Source organism: Cupressus sempervirens, chromosome 5 (genome assembly GCF_028749045.1).
Source record: "Cupressus sempervirens isolate cs-2001-9-10 chromosome 5, ASM2874904v1, whole genome shotgun sequence".
NCBI lineage: Eukaryota > Viridiplantae > Streptophyta > Pinopsida > Cupressales > Cupressaceae > Cupressus > Cupressus sempervirens.
The window spans coordinates 953461401-953484298 of NC_143122.1; the positions used below are offsets into that span (position 1 = coordinate 953461401).

The following is a 22898-nucleotide window of genomic DNA, read 5'->3' on the forward strand; positions in this document are numbered from 1 at the left end:
GGTCAACTTAAAACATACAGAGAGGATCGCCATACTGGTACATTGCAGAGTCACCATCGCTCTTGCCAATAGTTCGAGGTGCATGGTTTTTAGGGTACATGGAACCCTCCAAGGACAAACGGTCATAGTAACATTGGCAATGGAGCCACACATAATTTCATAAATTCATCACTTGTAAAGCGAAGGGATTTACTTACGGAGGCAAATGTGAGATTCTAAGGGTGGTCGAAGGACACTCTTATTATGCACCCACCTAGTTCCCCAACTGAGCATTATCATGGGAGACCACACTATGACAAGGGACATCTTTATAGTGGATTTGGATGACATGGAGGTCATTTTGGGCAACCATTGGATGGAAACTCTAGACGAGTATGCATAGAGCTTCAAGTAGATGAGCTTCTCCTTCGTAGTTGATGAAAAGAAGGTTGTCCTAAGAGGGATGGCAAATGAGGGACTGAAGGAGGTTTCAACATGAAAGATGGAGGCCATCTTTCAACATGATGTATTGCTTGGGCAACACATTGCTTCATTTTGATAGAAACTATAAATGGGCAACATGGTTACTACCATGATGATTAGCTTCAAGTAATTTTGGATAAAGATGATAGGGTTTTTGTCAACATTCCACCTAGCATACTTCCCCACTGAGGTTTTGAGCATATTGTCGAATTGAAAGTTGGTTCCAAGCCAGTCATCACCACACCACACCGCCATCCCAAGAAGTTTAAAGGTGAGATTGATAAGTTAATATAGGAACTGCTTGACAAGGGTTGGATTTAACCCAATTCTAGCCCTTTTGCATCATCAGTGGTACTAGTAAAAAGGATAGGACATATTGTGTATTGCTTTGGCGATTATATCTTTTGTTTGCATAAGTCCAATGTTTGGCAAGCATTTCCCTCTGGATACATCTTCTCTCATTTTTGATCAGCTTCTAACCTCTATGCTGCCCTCTTAAACCGAACCATATAGTTTGTTGGTGCCACCATATGCCCTCTCTATCTTCCATCTTCTGTCGCCATCTCACCACTCACACCGTATGATAACAATATTGTCCTCTACATACCATACGACACCCTCAATACCCGTATGACAGCCTTGATCTTTGTACATCACATTGCTAACCCCCTACCGCACACAGTATCTCCAAGACACCGTACGATGTCCTATACACGGTACGATTGCAACCTGCTTGTTGTACGCCATTGGGTGGTACCCGTACAGGCTGTTTTGCACCATACACCCTCTTTCTTGCTTACCGTCCAACCTTTCTCCTTTGTCATACAGAGTGTGGGATAATTTATAATCTAGCCATCGGCATAGGAACATTATTGACACCCACTGAAACTATGACAAGCTAAATAGGGAAGATCTTTCACTTCCGTAATGGCACACAATCTGAAACCCAAAAGGGCTCACAAAATAATAAAAATCAGATGCACACCAACGACATCCAACCCGACAAACATATATACCCCTTGGAGTAAAACTCCTAAGGGAGAAACAATGTGCTGACACATGACAAGACAACACCTACAAATTAATTAAAATAGAAACATGCTTGAGATATACTAAATCAATGGGTGCCACATACAAATTTTAATATTTCATTTATTTTATCACAGGGATATTATATTATGCATTATGCTGGCTCCTAATTCCCATTCTAGGTATATTTTGATTTTAAAAGAAGGTTGTAGCCTAATATTTCAATCCTGATTAAAGTTTTTTTTACAACATATTGTACCATTAAGAAGCTAGAAAAGACAGAGAAATACAGACCATTATGTAACAAATCAATGGATCGTAAAAGCATCAGAAATCATTCAACTTAGAAGCACCATGATTTTGATGTATGTTTATAGTTGGTACTTAATGCATTTTTTTTTCTCCTGAAGGCTGAAGGTTTCTAGTTGGTTCTGAATCCAATATTTGTGGATCGCAATCCTTAGAAATTTTTGTGTTTATATTTTGGTTAAGTTTTCATAAATGTTATGAGGTGATTTAGTATTGTGGCATGTAATTAGATTCTGCTGAATACTGTTTCAGGGTTCCAGATGATTTGCCTCTTTATGATATTCTCAATGAGTTTCAGAAGGGAAACAGCCACATAGCTGTAGTTGTGAAATACGGCATGGAAATAAAGGAGACTCTTAAAAGAAATAAAATTTTGAAGGGCCTGGGAGATAGGAGTCTGAGAAACAAGAGTCATAAAAGACGATCTGTTACTGGTAATGGAATTAAACTTGACTTTTTCAATTTTAATATTTAGATATAACAAGGTTAGAGGGGAGAACATGCTGCCTAATTTGAACAGAAAATCTGCATATGGGACCTTGTAAAGGCATAGTGCTTTTTTTAAAAAATGCGAACGGTACTTATTATATTGTATTTTTGGCTCGTGCTCAGTTCTGATTAAATGGGTTCTACATTTCACAAATTTTATTTCTAAATTAATTGTATCCAGTGGTGATATCATGAGATTTTCTTCGTGTATATAGATGCAAATTATCATGGTACATTTTGCTATTATAAAACAATTTTATGATCGAACCGACAGAACATTTGAGTTAAAATGTAAACTAATGGTTCACATGCCACTAAAAATCATAGATTTGAAATAAAGAAAATAAATTTGTCTTCTTTAAAGTTGAGCAACTAAATGGATTGTTGATAGCTGTGCAAGGTTGCATGGGTACGTGGGTACGGGAACGGGAACGGGTACGGGAGCGGGTACGGGTACGCATATTTTTCAAAATAGGGGACGGGGGTACGTGTGTAAGCCTAATTTTTTCTATATAATTAATATTTTATAGAAAATATAAAAATCAAAATATTTGTCATGAGTCATAACATTGAGCATTCAAAACAAGAAATTTGAAAATATAAGCCATAAGTCAAATATATATATATATATGCTATTGCTGAATGTTTAAAGTATTTTTCATTATTGGGGACGGAGGGACTTGGGTATGTCAAACTTACTTAAAAATTACACTTTTATATTTATAAAAAATCTGATTTTATGAGTCATGACAATGGTTTTTCAAAACAAGAACAGTGATAAAGTTTGCAAATGTAATATACTGTTTTTAGTTTCAGATTTGCTATATGTTTGAATTTGAAATAATAATACATGATAAATGCTTAGATGCATAACAAAGAAGGCAGACTTCAAACATGAACAAGAAGATCCTAAACCATATGACAATGACATATTGCAAATGATAAACTTTTAACTTGAACAGTGATAAAGTTTATTGTTAATGAGTATTAAAGTTTCAAACTGATTTGGTATTGAATTAAGTTTGATAAACAACAAGCTAATACAAAAACAAAAAACCAAAAAAAAAAATCAGAATCTTAATCAAGGTCCTTAGCTATGATGCTCTCCACCGAGTACCCGGTACGTGGGATACGTGTACCCGGTACTTGGGTACGTGGGTACGAGTACCAGGGGTGTGGGTATGAGTACCCATGCAACCTTGTAGCTGTGTGTAGTGAACTTAAAAAGTCATATAATGTAACATAAATTAATCTGTAGCACATTTTGTGAAAATCATCCACTGTCCTGTATGCTTTTTGGATTTTTTGGGGTGTCCAATGGATAATTTATGCCCTTATCTTTGATGGTTGTATAGAAGTAACTGCTACATGCTCTGCTTTGAATTTCAAGTCATTTGGACCTTATGTTGTCTTAATATCATGAAAATACAATAGAAGATCTTTTTCCCTCTCATTTGATGTGAGTTCTTGTCAGCATGTGAGGATATGCCACCATGTTAAAGTGAAATTTTATGCCATTTTGACTTTATATGACCAAGTTATTGCCTATGATCTGTTGATCTGGGCTATTCTTCAGTGTGTTTGGAGAGAATATGGACATTTGTGTTGCTTTTTCCTTAACCTGGACCTAGTTGTAATCCATTGAAAAACAGCAACAGAGGCAAAATGTAACATCAAACCAGTCACACAGAGATGCAAATGTTATATTGCACCCAAGAATGAACATATCATTAAAAATGAATTATAGTCAATATGTAAAGATAAATTATAGAGTATGTGTATTGCTAGATATATGTATACAGAAATAGGTTGACAGACGTGTACAAATGTTTATGGACTTTTATTCTGAATATTCATGTACATATATGCTCCGTTCATCCTAGGACTCACATAATTTTGAACAATAGCCTGTTCATTATTACCTCTTAAAATTGATAGATAAATTGTGTTTGTTATACCTCTTTGAGTCAACACTATGCTTGTAGAAATATTTCCTATCTTCAACTTTGGTCACAAAAGCACTATTGTTCTAGTGAATCCTGTTTCAATTAAAAATTGTTGCAATGACAAATGGGTGTTTTCAAAATTTAGGTGCAACTAAATCATCATTGTCAACTCTACTGTGATGTTGAATAAATGAAGCACTTCCTATTGAGTCTACCATGCCAGTATTGCCTTTTCTTCCATAACTTTTTTAATTTTCCCTAATACTGAATTGATAGACCACACACATTGTTCTTCCATCATTTGGTCATCTTCAATGTGAACAATGCTCCGCAACTTCAATTTTGTTTTTTAATACATACATAATTAGACTTTGATGCTCTTATTGCAAATTTGTGAGATCTAATGCCTCTGTCAGTCACTATTGAATTAAGACAGTTCTAATTTGATTTTTTAATCTCTTTCCTTATTCATATTTCCTAATGCAAATCTCATATTAATTGCTGGTATATTAATGTAGATGTGAAACAATTTATTAGAATTTCACATTTGGAAATAGATGTTTTTCACTTAAAAGCTACATTTTACATCGTCGTGTTTAAATTTTTTTAAAGCTTCAATATTTTCTGAGTTTGGGAAGTAGTAGTGTTGTTTATTCAGAGGAAGGCAAGAAATATTATTTTAGCAACTTTCTAGTGTTGCATACAGTGAAGCCTCAAACAGAACATTTAGTCTTGGTGTTAACTCTTTTCGCCTAGTTGTCAAGGAATTTCTTTCATTTAATGAACATGATTAATTTTGCAGGTCACCGTGATTCAAATTCCACTACTATAGATATTTCTGACAGTGTTAGACAGGAGGCATTAATAAACAATGCTCAAGGATTGAGAATGGAAGGAGATGCACAAGAAGGGATGCAGATCCCCAGTACCCCTAGATACAAGAAGCGGAACAGAATTGGCTCTGAAGATATTCTTGATATTAGTTCAGATTCACTTCCAAGCTTCCGTGACGATGAGGAGGTCGTGGGGATTATAACAATGGAAGATGTGATTGAAGAACTCTTACAGGTTATCTTAGAGTATTTGATTTTTATTTTTTATTTTCTCTATTTGGAGGATAGAGGAAGTCAACAAGTCATTATCAATTAGATATCAGTAATCGTTATGACATACATATTCTTCAATTTGCTTATTTCTAGTCTCTTGCATCACAATTTTTATCACACCTTCCAATTAGCTTATTTCTAGCTGCTTGCATCAGATTTTGTATCACACCTTAAATGTTTAGAATTTGAATGGATATTAAAGCTAGTGGGAAAATGACTTCGTTTGAGTTCAATTTATATTAAATCTTGCAGCAGTAAACATGGTCTGAATCAATGTTGGCAGACTTTGACTCAGAAATTTTTTGGCATGGCCAAATTTTGCCACTCAAAAAAAAATCTGTAACTTAATAATTGCTTAAATATCTTTAGGAACACATTTTTTGTTTTTGCAAAATTTAATGATAAATTGAATACAATGATGCAGAATCTTGACAGCTGATACAATAGATAGATGACAACTATTATGAATTTATGACAATTGTTGTTGAAAATTATGGCCATAATTCCTAAATTACTTATTACAAAATACAACATTTTACATCTTCCTCTTCCCTAATCCAGTGAAACTTTGTCACGAAATAATGTATTGTAATATACTTATGAATTGAAGATAGTTTGAAAAATAATTTAAAAATCAAAGTGTTAGCAAACAGATTGACAAAAATTAATGTCAATTAATTGGTTTCAAAGCTTAATTGCAAGAATTGGTTTCAATGAATTCAAACATGTCTTGCAGTGCATGTGCCTTTAAAAATGCATGTTTTCTTAATTTTTAAAACTCTCAAAGGGAATATAACCTGGCCACTTTGGGTATTTTACAATTTCTGCATGCATTTCATTATCACTTTGGACTATTTTATGATCTTGCCTTTGAAGCATTTAGCGGCCTTTGGCCCTTATGCAATATATTTTCTTTGATATCAACAATGTAGTTGCAGTGATGCTGTTCTTTGATATCAATGACAATCTCATGATTTGGCTTTGACATCAGTAGAAATCGATCCTCTTACCTCTGACACCATGTGCCTTTAAAATAGCATGTTTTCTTTATTTCTAAAATCCAAAGGAAATATAGACTGGCAACTTTGGGTATTTTATGACTTCTGCATGCATTTTCATTATCACTTTCGACTATTTCATGATTTGTCCTTAAAACATTTAGTGACCTTTGGCCCTTATGATATATCCTTCTTTGATATCTGCACTTTAAGATGTCCAAGAAGTCCGTATGGTGCTGGAACAAGGCACATGAAAGGCCGTACGGTGTCAACAAGGTCGTACGGTGAAGGGGCATACGCCAAGAGTCGTATGGTGGGTGTGTTAGGGTGGCCATACGGAAAAGTATGTTTCAAGCCATAGAGTGGAATTAGTAGGCCGTACGGTAGAAGGATGTGTAGTACAGTATGTTGGAAGAGGAAAATCATTAGTAAGTACTTGAGTTGGAAGTGATACAACCACAACTATGAAGGCAATCTCGCTCATACATAATCACAACAAATTTAGATGAACTCTAGATACTATTAGAGAATTAAATACGAATAATTCTTCAATTAATATTTGCCAAAAGATGGTGGTTTGATTTGCCAGATCTGAGTGAAGTATTATAGGCGATGGAATAGTGTGAGGGTTGAATCCCATTGAAACCGAAAAGACCAAATAGGGAAGATCTTTCACTTCCGAAATGGCGAATAACAGAGAAGCCCAACAGGAATTCGCAGTACAGAGAAATAATCCAAATTTTGCCTACCTAATGACTACCCACAAGCTGTGCTTAAATACCCATTAGGGAAAACTTTTTCGAGGCTGTGTAAAGATAGCTGACGGTGACACAAACTACGGAAACAAAAACAAAAATGGTTCCGAGATATATTAAATCAATTTGCCCATTAACAATAGTTTGATTAATGATTTATTGGGAACATTACAATCCTCCTGTCCTAAATTTTGCTTGTCCTCAAGCAAATGCAATGCTGGGTGCTGGAGAATGTGCTCACCCTCCCACGTCGCGTCGTCCAATGGAAAGTATGTCCAATGCACCAAATATTCCTTCATTGTATAGTTCCGCAGGGTTTTCTCACGTACTTTGATGATCTCGGCTGGTTCCAATATGAGCTTTCTTTCTTCATTGAGCGACAGAAGGTTTGTGGCTACCGTGATGTTTTGCCCCACGACCTTCTTCAGGCATGAAACATGAAAGACGTTATGAATATGGCTTCCCTCTAGAAATTCCAGTTCGTAAGTGACTTCAATGCGACGAACTACACGATAGGGGCCATAAAATCGTGGCTTCAATTTTTCTTTTCCCTTTTCCTTCAATCAGGATTGTTAATATAGTTGGAGCCTAAGATAAACCAAGTACCCTACTTCAAAACTCCTCTCGATTTGGTGTTTATCGGCGTACATCTTTTGTTGATTCTGTGCCTATTGTAAGTTTTCCTTCAGGTATCATAGGATGTATTGTCCCTCCTGAAGTCAGTCCCTCGCCATTGGTGTGTGATTGTCTCCCAACACCGTGTCGATGAAGGAGAGGGGTTCGTACCCATATGGAGCTTTGAATGGTGTCATCCCAATGGACATGTGATACATGGTATTGTAACAATATTCTCCTAGGTGTATCCACTTGACCCATGCCCGTTGTTGTGTCGAAACATAGTTTCGAAGGTAACCTTCGAGCCACTTGTTCACAATCTCCGTTTGTCCATTTCTCTGAGGGTGGTAACTAGTACTTGGTGACAATTCTCTCCCTGCCAAATAGTTCTCTCCAGAAGATATTGATGAATCGCCCATCCCGATCACTGACAATGTTTCGGGGTAACCTGTGTAGACGAAAGACTTATCTAAAAAACAGATCGACAACTTGTGCGCTCTGAAAATCTGAGGGGACGACGAAGAAATGTGCATACTTTGTCAATCTGTCAACCACCACGAAATACAATCCTTTTTGTTCACCTTGGAAAATCCCGTTATGAAAGCCATTGAGATATTTGCCCACTTATGTTCTGGAATTGGCAGAGGTTGTAGTAGCCCGACAGGTAGAGTATGTTCGGATTTGTTTTGCTGGCATACCGCATACTCTGTTACATATTGCAATACGTTTCTTTTAAGTCCTTTCCATGAAAATCTCTCCCGGGGACTTCTATAAGTTTTGAGGAAGCTTGGGTGTCCTACCAAGGTTGAGTCGTGTACCTCCTTCAAGATTTTCCACTTCAATTTAGATTCTAGCACTAAAAATATCCTGACTCATAGTAAATGATGTCATCCACCACTTTGTACCGATCATCCTGGGTGTTGTCATCCATTAGCTCACAGGCAAATGTGTTTTTGGAATATTCTACCAACAAATGTGCCTTTCAAGTAGCTGAAATCTAGTTTAGTGAGCAGATGGCGGGTTTCCTGGACAAGGCATCTACAACTACATTGTTCTTTCCTTTCACATATTCAATGTCAAAATCAAAAGCTTGAACCTTGCTTATCCATTTTTGTTGCCTCTTGTTCAAATCTTGTTGCTCCAAAAAATATCTCAAACTATTTTGATCTGTATGAACGATAAATTTGGCACTCACCAGATACTGTCGAAACTTGGTTAATGCATGTACGATTGCCAACATCTCTTTGTCGTAGATGGAATATAAGTTTTTTTTTTACATAAGCTTCCTGCTCTCATAAGGTATGGGATGAATATCTTGCATCAGTACCGCGCCAATGCCTTCTCCGGATGCATCGCACTCCAAAATGAACAGTTTAGTGAAATCAGGTAATGCAACTACGGGACAAGTGCTCATTGCCTCATTCAGCTTATAAAAAATGAGTTGTGCCTTTTCATTCCACTGGAAAGGTGCCTTTCTTGTTAGATCCGTTAAGGGTGCGCTGAGCTGAGAGAATCCTTTAACGAACCTCCAGTAATAATTACATAGTCTGAAAAACCATCGCGAATCCGTGAGTAATTTTGGGGGAGGCCAATCAAGGATAGCTTGAAGCTTCTCCTAATGAACTTGAACTCTATATTTACTAACAACATGCCCCAGTTACAATATTTCTGTCATATTGAATTCACACTTTGATTGCTTAGCGAACAAAGAGTGTTCTTTCATAATCCTTAGGACTTCATCTAGATGCTTTAGGTGCTCCTCCCATGTCCTGCTATAAATAAGAAGATCATCAAAAAATGCCAGCAAGTACTTACACAATTGTTTGTTGAAGATGTGATTCATGCATGATTTGAATATAGAAGGTGTATTTGTTATCCGAGCAGCATGACCAGGAATTCATAATGTTTGTAGTGACAACGAAAAGATGTCTTTTGCACATCTTCCTCACTCATGCGGATCTGATGGTAACCTAAATGGAGATCTATTTTCGAAAAATAGACTATGCCATGTAATTCATCTAGCAACTCATTTGTCCTTGGAATGGGGTATCTATTCTTTATTGTGTTTTTGTTCAATGCTCGGTAGTCCACACACATGCGCATCGTCCCGTCCTTTTTGACCAAAACCATCGATGATGCAAAGGGGCTGGAACTAGGACGGATGCATCCTTTCTCTAGCAGTTATTGAATCGTTTTTTCGATCTCATCTTTAAATTTCTTGGGGTGGTAAGGTGTGGTTATGACCGGCTTGGCTCCTACTTCCAACTCAATAGTGTGTTCAAATCCTTAATGAGGCAGTATGTCAGGGGGAATGTCTATAAAAACTTTATCATGTTTACCTAAAATATTCTGGAGATCATCATCTTGGGGAGGTATTCGTTGCTCTTTTATAGGTTCTGTCGAAACAAAACAATTTGCAACCTACGCAACATCATCTTGCCAAAAAATTGCCTCCATCCGATGCACAGAAACTTCCTTCGGAACCTCATTTGTCATTCTGCAAAGAACAACCTTCTTTCCATTGACAACAAAAGTGAAGTCCATCCGTTTGAAGCTCTAAGTGTATTCATCAAGTGTCTCCATCCACTGTATGCCTAAAATAACATCCATGTCATCAAGGTCCACTATGAAGAAATCCTCAGTCACCCTGTGATTTGCCATTGTGATACTTAGTCGAGGAACAAGGTGTGTGCAGGGAAGAAGAGTCCCTCCGGCAACCTTGACTTGAAATCGTGCGTGTCTCTGTAAGTAGACCTCTTTGTTTCACCAGAGATGAGTTTATGAAGCTTAGAGTGGCTCCGCTATCAAGCATCACCATAACCCTTTGTCCTTGAAGGGTTCCCCGTGGACGATAGTCCCTCCGTGCCGTACCAATGTCGCAATTCTTTCCGTACAATTCAAATTAACCATGTTGGTGTTGTAGTGATGTCGGTTGTCCTCATTGGTTATTTCTTCTTGTTTGTCCTCATCATCGGACACGACCTCAATGTAATAGATCTTTCCTTTTTCGAGGCATCTGTGGCCAAGTTCCCAAGGTGCCTTGCAATTGAAACATAGTTTCTTCCTTTGGAGCTCCTGTTTAGTGGCTTCGTCCAACGAGGGCTTCTTGGGTAGAGGTTCATTATCTTTGTCTTTCAAAAACACCGACGGTTCAGAATGTGAGTAATTTTGCAAGGATGATGCTGATGATGATGCCATACTCCGTGCCTTCTTAATGGCCTCCGACGGGGTAGCAGGATTGAACCCCTTTACCCAACCTTTTAGTGGTTTTGTCAGTCCATCCATGAAGAGCACTATCTGTTTTCTTTCAAAAATGTTCCTGACCAAAACAGAGAGTTTCTGAAATTCCGCAATGTACTGGTCTACCAATCCAGTTTGTCTAAGCTGTGCCAAATCTTTGAAATTGAGTTCTAGATCTTTACTATCAAATCTATCTATCAATCTCTCAGTGAATTCCACATAGGTATTTATTTGATCATGACCCAGTGTGATGGTGCCGTGATGCCACCATTCATGCGCTATTCACTCCATGTGTAATGCTGCAAATTTAATTGCTTCTGGCATGGGATTAAGCTAGAAGTAAGTATCGGCCTTCATTACCCACACTTGTGCAGATATGGATCCGGATCCGTCAAATGGAGACAAATTTACTTTATTCAGCTTCCTCTTGAGATCATCATTAAAATATCCTCTGTTTCCACCTCCTGAATATCTCATTCTCAGATCTGCGTAATCTTTGTAGGATATATCTTCTTCCAAATTCGCATTCTTCCAATCTTCCCTTAGTTGTTCTTTCATTTCTTTAAAGGTTGGTTGTTTCCCTTCGTGTGGTGCCTCCATTCGTGGAGGGAAAAATGGCATAGAAGGTTGAGAGTGTGCTGGATGAGGGTTTGCTTTACTTGATACTGAGTTTGCGCTGTGACCATTTTGTTCACCAAATATTTTATTGTCTGCCAGCCTCTTGAGAGTTTCTTCCATGAGTCGTTGAGTATCATTGACCTGTGCTTGATTCCTCGCAAGCTCCTTCAATAGTGCCACGAGTTCAGTAGTTGTGGGTTCTAGTTTGGCAGCTATTCTATCAACGAAATGTGTTCTTCTTTTGCGGCTATAAACTCTCATTCACTGTTTAAGGCTGGCAGGATTGAAGCTTTGATACCACTTTAATGTTCACAAGTACAGAGGACTGGATAATTGGTGGAGATGAGCTCAGGAAACCCGTATGGTGTGGAAAGACCAGCCATACAATATAATGAAGGGGTCTGTATGGTGGAGGAAGGAGGGGGAAGTATGGAGTGCCGTCCAAGAAGTCCGTATGGTGCCAAAACAAGGCACATGAAAGGTCGTACGATGTCAATAGGAAAGTCGTACGGTGAAGGGGGGTGGGTGTCTTAGGGTGGCCATACGATAATGTATGTCTCAGGCCGTACGGTGGAATTAGCAGGCCCTACGGTACAAGGATGTGCAGTACGGTATGTTGGAAGAGGAAAATCGTCAGTAAGTACTTGAGTTGGAAGTGATACAACCACAACTATGAAGGCAATCTCGGTCATAAAGATAGCCAACGGCGACACAAACTATGGAAACAAAAACAAAAATGGGTCCGAGATATATTATTTTAATCAGCCCATTAACAATAGTTTGATTAATGATTTGTTTTATAACGGGAACATTACAACTGTGGTGGTAGTGGTGCTGTTCTTTGCTGTCAGTGAAAATCTCGTGCATTTGCTTTGACATCAGTGAAAATTAATGTTGTCACATTTGACATCAGTGAAAATTAATTTTCTCCCCTTTGACATCAATGACAACATGTCCAACAGCTATTAGTTTCCAAGTTTGTTTCCTGAAATGTTTCAATATTCTATCCTTTCATTTGCAACAAGCAGTTATGTTCACAATTTTTTGTGGAGCTTGCAATACCTTTCTAGAGGCATTTTGTGCAATTGTTTTTATTTCAGGGCAATGTTAGACATAGTGTCCTGATCGTACCATTTCTTGTGTTGGTTGTTATGACCCACACAACTCCTGTTCAGGTCAGTCACCCCTTCTAGAGTTGGAGGATAGGCATTTTGCAATTGTGCTTTCTGTTTTGGGGTTATTTCTGGGTGTTGTATGGGTTATTATTACAGCTGGTGACTATATTCTTAGGCTACATCTAACTGAATCTGAAATCTGCATTTTGGGCTGTCAAACCTTTATTTTGGGTGTAGTACATATAAATATCATTGCTAGAAGATAAGAGTCTTTTATAACTGCTAATTACTTGGTCATGTTATCTCATTATTAGGTACAATTCAGCTTATTTACTTGGCTGTAACTTTTGGCAAGTCCATGTTAAGTGAGTAGTTAGATTTTGTCATTGGTGGCAACATATCTCATTTGCGTGATCGCTTGGATTAACAATCAGTTTTGTTGTGATAGGTATGTGAAACATGCCTAACATCTAGGAAGGGAATACAGGATACAGTTGGACAGTTTTGGTCAGCGACGACAACAGCATTATGAGATGTGGCAACAATTTTTGGAACATGGTATATACAGTGTACATGAGTTACTGATATGGTCGCATATGTTAATATGATGAATAGCATGTGTTTTGGTTATGCTAAGGAGAGCAGGTCCAGTATAATAGAGCTTCAGGAAAAAATATTAGATCAAGTAATTTGGTTTAGCAAATTGAATTGTTGTCAATTCAATTGCTTAGCAATAGTGGGATGAGTTCCAAGGACTTAACTCTTGGTTAGTGTGGTCCAATTTTGTGTTTTGGTAATTGGATGGACACGTTAGCTAATTGATCTTAATGGTATAAAGGAAAGAATTTTTGGTATGCAAGGATGTGTATGAGCTATATGATATCATGTGTGATCCTTGATGCTTGATCAGAGAAGATGCAGCTTCATTGGAACTAATTAGGCAAATATGATGTTATGTATAGTTCACTTTTTTTGTAATACTTTCTTTGTATTTGGACTTTGAGTCGAGAAGGTGGATGTAACCCTCATTTCTCGAGCAAGTGCTCTTTGTTTTTGCTGTCAACTTCTAGAAGGGTTGTAGACCTCTAACAAGGTCTTGTCTCCTAACATAGACTATTGTACTAAATGCTATGTAATGACTCCTAACAGGGTCAGATCTCACTACAGAGATACTTCCAGATCAGTGCATATTCTTGTGGGTTCAATCCTCACTTGGGTGTTCTGTCCCCTTAGCCAGGGTTTCCTTGAGAACAAATCACAGTGTTATGAGTTCTTCTTTGATGTATGATTTACTTTTATGCGTTGTGGTTTATGGTTGCATATGGTAAAGTTATAAATTGTTGAATTGGTTTAAAAGTGTTGTAACACTGATTCACCCCCCTCTCAATGTTGCTTGATCCTAAGAATTGGTATCAGAGCTTGGTACCTAAGAAGAAGTCTTATAGCTTCAGGAGAATCCTGATGGACGCAAGCAGCTTTCAGAGGAATTTTGATGCAACACTTGAGGACTTGGATAAAAAAACTGCAGACAAGGAAAGATTAAAATTGAAGCTTAAAGATACACAAGATTACATTAGAAAATGTAAAGAACAAATTGGTATTTCAAGGGTAAAGAGGAATGAATTAGTTGAACAAATTAATAAGCCTAAGACAGATGAGATAAAATCAGATCTGACTGAAAAACTTCAAATGGAGAAAGAAGCACTTCAACATGAATTTGAAATTACTACTCTTCAAATGGCCAAAGAGATTGAAGAAAGGAAAGAGAAGGAAAAACATGAAGCAAATGTAAAGAGGAAATCAAATGAAAGTCTGTATTTGAATAATCAGTTTAGACAATTTAAATTGGAACTCAAAGATTCGAGATCTAATTATCAAGAGCTTGAAAAGTACACTAATATTGTCAAGGGAGAACTTGTTGGCACAAAATTACATCTTGAGAAACTCTATTCAAGTAGTGACAAGTGTTATATCCCAATTTTTGCATGGTTTTTAAACTGCTCATATAGTCGTGCTTTTCATGTAAAGTCAGTTGACAGTTAAAATTGTTTATGATCATGTGAAATAGTAAGATGGTTAATTGTTAGGATTTCATGTTACAAAGAAAGTTGGTTATGATCAGTAACTCAGTAACTCAGTAACTCAAACAAGAAAGCAAATTATTAAAAGAAACCGTATCAGCTCATGATAGTCCTTAATGTAGTCTTGTTGTCAAGTTGAGCGGTGGGTGATCAAGTAGACAGTGCCCTCACAAATCGTTGGCCAAGGTAGGTTAGTGGCATGCTTGCTGTTGTGATCACTAGAGGTCAGAGTGCTAGTAGTTAGAAGATAGGCTGATGGAAGATGTCCATAACCTAGTGAGCTGACTAGCCGACATTCTCACACTAGGATGCGTAGTAGCTGGACAGTGGTTGATAGAAATATTGTCATTGATGTCAAAAGTATTTGAGTTATCGTAAGAAGTCATCATCGGTCTCAAATATATGAGAAGTCAAAACCATGTCTAGAAGGAATTTTGATGTATGAATAAGTTTTGACAGAGTACTAAGGCAAGAAGGATGATGGAATAAAAGATGCCATTTGACCAAATTCAATATAGAGAAGAATCAATCCCAAGCATAGTAATGAGAATCGTGCTGAAATCGTGTGAATCGCTGATTTAGCGATCAGATTCATGCTCGCCAATTTTTTTGGTGTCGAAAATCGTGATTGGCGATTTCATTGGGTGAATCGCTTGAATCACATGTATTGGTGATCGCCATCAAAAATCGCCTTAATCGCCATAAAAAATTGCCAAAAATCGGCTGGCAGCAGCAAGCATTTTTAGCTGGAAATAATAAAAAAATCGCTTATGTTTTATTTGCTTTCCTTTTTTACCTTTCCTCTTTGTTATAACCCTAAAGGGCCTTCTAATTGTTAAGCATGACTAGAAGAGAGGAGAAGAGAAAAGAAGAGCCATAGGTTATTAAAAAAAAAAAAAATGATGACAACAAATAAAAAATGTTTAGAATGCATAATGGACGATGCCCAAGGGAAGGGAAAGACATAATCAGGTAGTAAAACATCAGTGGTTCCCAAAACGAGTGTGGGATCAGAAGAAAGTCACAAAAACACTGTGTTCCATGTAGTTTTGTGTGGGTTTCAGAGTGCTAATTTGGTCTTGGCGGTGGGGGCGCTGCCCCTCGACCCCACTGGGGCCATTACCCCCTAAACCCCCAGTCGCTGCGGTTATCAGTCATGGGAAGTCTGACCAGTTGATGAGACCTGAAGCTGTTGCAGGCATGGAGTGTCTGTGGTGGAGAGAACAACAGAGAAAGCCTTTCGAGAGGGGTGATATGCTTTGAAGCACTTGGAGTAGGTGTTGGATGTGAAGCTGTCTTATAAAAACTCTTTACCCCATGTGGTAAACACAAACTTCCATGTTTATATATGTTAAGTTTCAACTTCTATTTGATGATGTTATAGTGTGTTTAAGTTATATTCAATAAAGGGTGCATGAAATAAGTCTTAAATTGTCAAAATCTCTACATTTGAAGGGTTTTTTCAAAATTTTCGATTCATCACCGATTCACCGACGATTCACCCCCGATTCACAATTCGATTTGGCCGTGCCGATTCCGATACGATTCTGATTCTCGTTACTATGATCCCAAGTATGAAGAACAAGATCCAATGGATAATATTTGTAAATGTAAGACACTATCAATCTATCTTAACAAAGTCAAAGCCATGTCCAAAAGGATCTTTGGTGTATGAATAAGTTTTGACACAATACTAAGGCAAGAAAGACGATGAAATTAAAGATGCCATTTGATCAAATTCAATATAGAGAAGAATTCATCACAAGTATGAAGAACAAGATCCAATGGATGATTGTTAGTTCGTTGTTTACTTGAAGAGTCACCTTTTTCTTTGGTTCCCTTTTCTTTGGAACCATTAGCTTTGACAATCCTCAGGTTCTGAACCAGTCTGTCTTGCCATTAAAATAATACTCTCGAACCAAATAACTCACTGAACCTTTGAACCTCTTGAACCAGTTTGCACTTGTTGAACCATTTTGAACCAAGTTCAAACCGGTTTAGTGCTTTGAAAGTTGGTTTTGGTAAAGAAGAGGTAGCCCCAAATATATTTTGTTGATGTAAGGGGTAAGTAAACGTGGCGGTTGAATCCTCGAAAAAGGAAGAAAGGCGATTATTGTGGTCGAGTATACGTTTTGAAATCATTAAATGGTAAGTATCTGCAAATTGAGGCCCACTAAATCAAGCAAGTTGCTTGCATGTCAAGACAATCATGATAAAGTAAATGGCAAAAAGGTGAAAAGAAACTCATTTATGATATTTACTGTCATAATCTTTATCGTAAATTTTTGTGATCTAAATAAATCTAGCATATATATTACCACTCCTGTTAATCATTCTTCAACCCCTCTAAGGTTTTAGTCTATTATCAACTATGAATCTATTGCCATTTACGAAAATTAGCTTCAAGGAAATGTTGAAGGCTAGAAGTTCAGTAAGTCTTGACTACAGGCAAAAAGTAACTCTCACATTCTTCTAAATCCGAGTTTCCAGCAGGATTTCCTTTTGGGTGTGATTGAGTTTTTTTGGGTATTTCTTACCTAAGTTTAGAAATGAAATCATCTCTGCATTTCTTCAGGAATTGTTTGAGCATGGATTGTAAGGGTCTTGTGATAGTTGATACTGACTTAATGAGAGTTAGTGTTGATGAAATTTATGAAAAAGCCCAGTCAAATGTAGAACTTGAATTCATGAGTGAAATTTTAGATAGTGGGATTCTAAGAATTGCAACTTTTCGCCAAGCTGTGACAAACCCTAAATTGGTTCAGGAATGTGCCAAACATTATGACATAAGGTCCCATTGCATTAGAAGGAATGATGAAAGCATTATGCTCTCTGTAGATCGAGATACCGTCAACTCAATTTTTAAAATTCCCCATAAAACCTTTGCTAATTTTGCTCCAACTCATTCCCTCGTCAAGTTCAATGATAACTCTAAAACGAATCACTTAGTAATAGCCTGACATTGGACTGAAAAGTTCTACAAAGGAGGTTCAAGACTTCCTAAAGCCCTAAATAAAGATCATATGAAACCTCATATTCATGATCTCTGATAACATGCAACCAATCAAAGCTAATAGGTCTAGACATTGTGAGCCTTCTTAAGAAAATGAACCTCGATAAATGATAAGGTGGAGGGATATTAGCACATAAGTGTAAGTCATTTAATATTAAATATAGTTGATAGTTATGTATCAAATTGCAAGTCAAAGACATAAGGTGCAGTGACAAGTAGGAACATTACCAAGTCAACTAAGAGGAACAATAAGAGAATAAATCACTAGATACCACCCAGCGTGCAGAATCAATGGTGATAACACGAATAGTGATATTTGCATCAGAAGCCAAGAACGCCCTTAAACAATGATAAGGCATCGATTAAAGGAAGGAGATATTCTTGTAAGATAGCAAATCCAAAGGATAATAAGAAACATATAACAGTAATACCGGGAGATAGAGAACAAAGACAAAATAGCTTAAAGCCCATGCATAGATGATCAACAGGTAGCGGACAAGACAGCTACAGGCACATAAAAGAGAACTAAGAACACTGATAGCAACCCAGACAGTGATGAGTACGAGATAGGGAATTAGTCTCAATCAAATCATTAGCAGTGATTTAACAAAGTAAGGACACTCAACAACATAACTTGCTACTACGTGGAGTGACATATAGGAGTGTCATGCAAAAGAAATTGGACCACTGGGCAAGGAGAGATCGAACACAAGGGAAGAGTCAGTAGTGATAGGAAACATTCACTGAGGAAGAGTAAATAAAGAAGCACAATGACAGTGAATAGAATAAGGATAGTTCATTATTCTTATTTAGGAGATTCTAGTCTAGATTTAAACAGATAATACAGAGATACAGATGAAATTAAAAACCAAGTAAAGATCATATAAGATTAAAGACAATCTTAGGAGCAACATAGAGCTATACATTTATTTTTGTTGTTGTTTATGTGATAATCATATGGGGATAAGAACTCTATAGTTCTTATGGAGACCAAGTTAATCTTGGTAGAGGGAATCCAACTGTGGATGTTGAGTTTCTCATAAGGAAAACTCTGAGGCTAGAGGACATTCTTAATGGAATGTCAGGATTCCAAATTGGAAGCCAGAGAGAGATTTATAGAGAATCTCTTAGAGACAATATATATTGTAGTGGTCAAACATATGCATATGTCAGAGATAAGAGACTTGGTAGAGGTGAGATCTCTACCAAGTAGTGTTACTAGAGATCCCAAAGAGACCTAAGGGAGAAGCTCTTTCTATGACAATTACCTAATTGAGATATAATTCTCACTAGAGGGTTAGGTGACTGGAGAAAGAATCTCTTTCAAAGGATTAGGAAGGGGTAGCTTGGGTAGTATTTAGATTAGCATTTACTTATATCCAATATTACTAATATGTTTTACATACGATTTTTGGTATTGTACTGACAAATGGTTGTAGGTTACAACATTTGATCCTTGTTTACTGTACTGGTAAAGAAATCAGCACAAACAGACAATGGAACAGAATAGCAGAATTATATTCGCATATACCAGACATACATTATGCTTCATAAGATGAATAATAGTAGATGATGCTTTACAATGATCCCAGACGGGATATAAATACTACCGCCGAACCTTCTTGAAGGAGTCCGTTGGCCACAACATTACATCCGCTACAAACTATTTACCCTTCGGTTACAAAATACAAAACACCGACAACAGTCAATCCATCGGCTACAGAAACACCACCGGAACCGTCCAGTCGGTTGACAGCATCCCCCCAAAAAAAGCAGTCGTCTCTTGACGACTAACAAAATGAGGAGACAACTTACAAACAACAGAAGCAATCCTAGAGAGAAGGGGGCATCCCAGAAGTGTGTTGCTGGCGACGTAACTCATACACCTGCTCTGTCCTGATGTGGAGATCTGTCTGAATCTAAGAATTAACCTCGACGGCCTCCTTTAGAAGAAGCGCCGCATCCATAGCCTGCCTCTTAGCTAACTGCATCTCGTGCTCAGCCGCATCCTTATCTCGGACCGCCGCCTCTGTACCTTGCCTAGCCATGTCTCTCTCCTACACCGCTGCTGCCATATCTGCCAGTAGTGCTGCCTGTTCCACGGCCCATGCTGCCTGCTGGTCGGCCAAGTCGGCGGCTAGCTTCTATCTAGCCTCACTCTTAGTTGCCAATGATCTCTCTGCTGCAACCCTGTCCGCCTCCGCATGCCGACGACCATAGTAAACATCCTTGTACAATCCCACAATCTCATGTGCCAGCTTCATCATAGGGGTGTCACTGGGTCCCAACTCCGGCTCAGTAACCCAATCTGCCAACATCTCAGCTATCTCCACTGTGGGCCAGCCTCGGTCTACGTAACAAGTCTGAAATCGTCGAGGAAAGATCCCACGGATATATGCTCTGATCAAATGCCACTTCCTCCATTGAGTCAGGGCCTGAATTGCCACATCGTGTCCCTTCTTCAACGCAAACTTCATAGTCCTGAGGTAATCCCGGCACCTGTCCTCATCCGACCTATAATCCTCCTTGGCGAAGTCCTCTAATGACCATTCTACATCACTGTTCTCCTCCTCATCAGCAGGAGCCATGCCCACATTCGGTGCCGCCTTCTCTGCTGTTGGCGCAACCATGGCATGTGGCATTCCCTCCTCCTGAAGCTAAGGCTCTGGTACTACCGGTGATGTTCCTGAATGCCTAGGAGACTGAATGGATGGACCCCGCTTGGCCAAAGTGAGTCGGAACTGCTGCCTCGAAAACACACTAGCTCTATCCATCACCTCCGGTTGGTTCGCCTGCGCGAGCTCCATGTTCTCCTCCAGTACTGGCTGGGCTGACTCGGCCTCTGCTAAAAAAGATGATGAAACAGTGACAACTGCATCACAATCAATGACCTCCAATCGAACCTACGGCTCAGGCTCCAACGGTGGCAACTGTGCTTTCTGTGAGACTGCGACGGTGACATCTGCTGGTACAACTGGAATCACCTTCGCTACAGCCGTCGGGAATATCTCGGTGACTGTCCGCGGGACATCTGTCGCTGTCTGTGGGACCATCTCCGTCATTGTCCGTGGGACATTTGCCTCCGCTGGAGGAGTCATAAGGACCAGGGCATGGCGTTGACCAAACAATGGAATGACTGTCGAAAAGGTAGTCAAGTGCGCTGAAGTTGACATCTGAGGAGGGGTAAAGAATGTGGGCCCACTACCTACTACCTCACCGTCAACTTTCGCTGATGTGCTCACCTCTTCTTCCACGAACTCAGCCCCGTCAACCATCGAAGTGCCCTCCCGTCCACTATCTGTCTCTCCGGAAGCAGCCAGTTCGCGGAGTACTTTCTTGTGGCCTGCTGCTGATCCTCCTATATCCAAGTGTCACCAATAGAATATGGGAGGTTCCCCGTTTGCCAACTTGCCCCTTGGAGGAGCCTCAAAACCATCCAATGGAATCTGGCTAGCTGCAGCCTGTAGAAATAGCCCGATGGCATGGTGCGGCATAAAAAATGTTCGGTGCTGAAGCGTCATGAATTCCTCCATCTTGTCGGCAAGCACTGAGGCCCAATCATATACTACTCCCTACATGATACCATTCATATACACAATCTGCGGCAATGCTATATCTGAAGCTCGAGTGGCGCCTGTCAACCTGCTCTTGATGATGTCCATGATACACCGCCAGTGACCCTCCCGAATAAAGTCCTTGTGAAGCCCTCTGCACTTTGTCCCCTGAACCGTTGCCTCCCTCTCCACGGGTGTAAGATCCCGGAACACTAGATCTATCCAATGCTCCTTCCGTTCCCGTGAGAGTTTATGGTTCTTGATTTCCACTTTTCTCCCATCGGAGCCAGGGATGCCGAAAACCCTAGTGAAATCCCTAGGTTTAAAGGACACCGTCATCTGTTGCTGCTTGTACAGGAATGTACTTGTTCTGCTCCGGGCGCTATATGTCTATCATGGTGCGCAATACTGATTCGAACAACCGGATGGAAAAGATGGGAAGCTGGATGGCCCAATGCACCTGTGCCCGCATCAAAATCTGTTTAATCTGGTCTACCTCTGGGGTCTCCTGCCACCACTTCTGACATTCGCTCCCACTAAGACTCTCAAACTAGACGGTGAGATAAGTGAGTTCCTCCTTGGTCTTCTGTTTCTTGCTACTGGAACTGGAGGGGCCTGCAACTCGAATCCCTGATGCCAAAACCCTTGAATTCTTTTCCATATTGGCTACCAACTGACTCTTCCACGGCTTCCGCTTGCCTGCTGACTCCATGCAAAAATGGCTTATTTCTCTTTATATTTGTTTCCTCTGTCCGTTACAAAAAATCTCACTCTGGATGTGTCGAAGTCACCTTTCCCACGGACCGCTACGGTAGCGGATAACCACTGGAGGAGTCCGACCCAAATGAGAAACCCAGGGAATTCTTGGGGTAGTGAAAACAATCAAAACGTCTCCTCCTTCGAATTTCCTCCCTGCTTCATCCGATGAAACTGATCCTACGACCGAGATCTAGACAGAGCTTATGGTCTCCTCCAGTGTAGGGCAGACACAACTGTGGAGGAATGCATGAGTTGCTCGTAGGAAGCAAATGCCTTTATGCTAGATATTGTTGGTGCAAAAGTTGTTGCTAGTCCGGGGAAGGTCACAGAGGCGTTTGAAGAGTTCAAGGCAGGCATCAAGGAACTTTTTGGTAATCTAACAGAAGATTCCAATGCGTGCAATTACAAGTTCCCTGGGTCTTCCACCTCCAACATCAGGAGCAAGAGACAGTAATTGGCATCCTTTTTGTAGAACTTGAATAAAAAGACTTTCGAGGCCCTTCGTATCCTGTCTACTGCCAATGCCACCAAATGGAAATATATGGACATCGAGCAGTTCGCCACGGGCATCATAAACGGCCTGCTGCAGTGCTGGTGGGATTTAACGTCTGTCGACGACTACCATATATTCTTGACAAGCGCAATTCGTCAGCTGTTTGGTGCCAATGGACCCATTTCGGGAGGAAACCAGACTGCCTGCCTTGACTTTTGTTCACCCGCAGAGAACTCTGCTACGCCGGGCCGGAGGAGGAAGTTTGAAGTCTGGCAAAAATTGCTTGTTTTGTTTGTATACCCACAGGCCTTTCTGG

General features: G+C 39.3%; 1 protein-coding gene across 3 annotated transcripts in view; it reads left to right on the forward strand.

Annotated features, from left to right (window-relative positions):
- Window positions 1-22898, forward strand: part of LOC149559119 (DUF21 domain-containing protein At2g14520-like) — a 267823-nt gene that overhangs the window by 201579 nt on the left and 43346 nt on the right. For all 3 annotated transcript variants that reach the window (XM_089833060.1, XM_089833061.1, XM_089833062.1), the window contains 2 exons: window positions 2053-2234; window positions 5038-5303. In XM_089833060.1, coding sequence (XP_089689186.1) covers window positions 2053-2234; window positions 5038-5303 — 448 coding nt within the window. The remainder of the gene's footprint in view (window positions 1-2052; window positions 2235-5037; window positions 5304-22898) is intronic.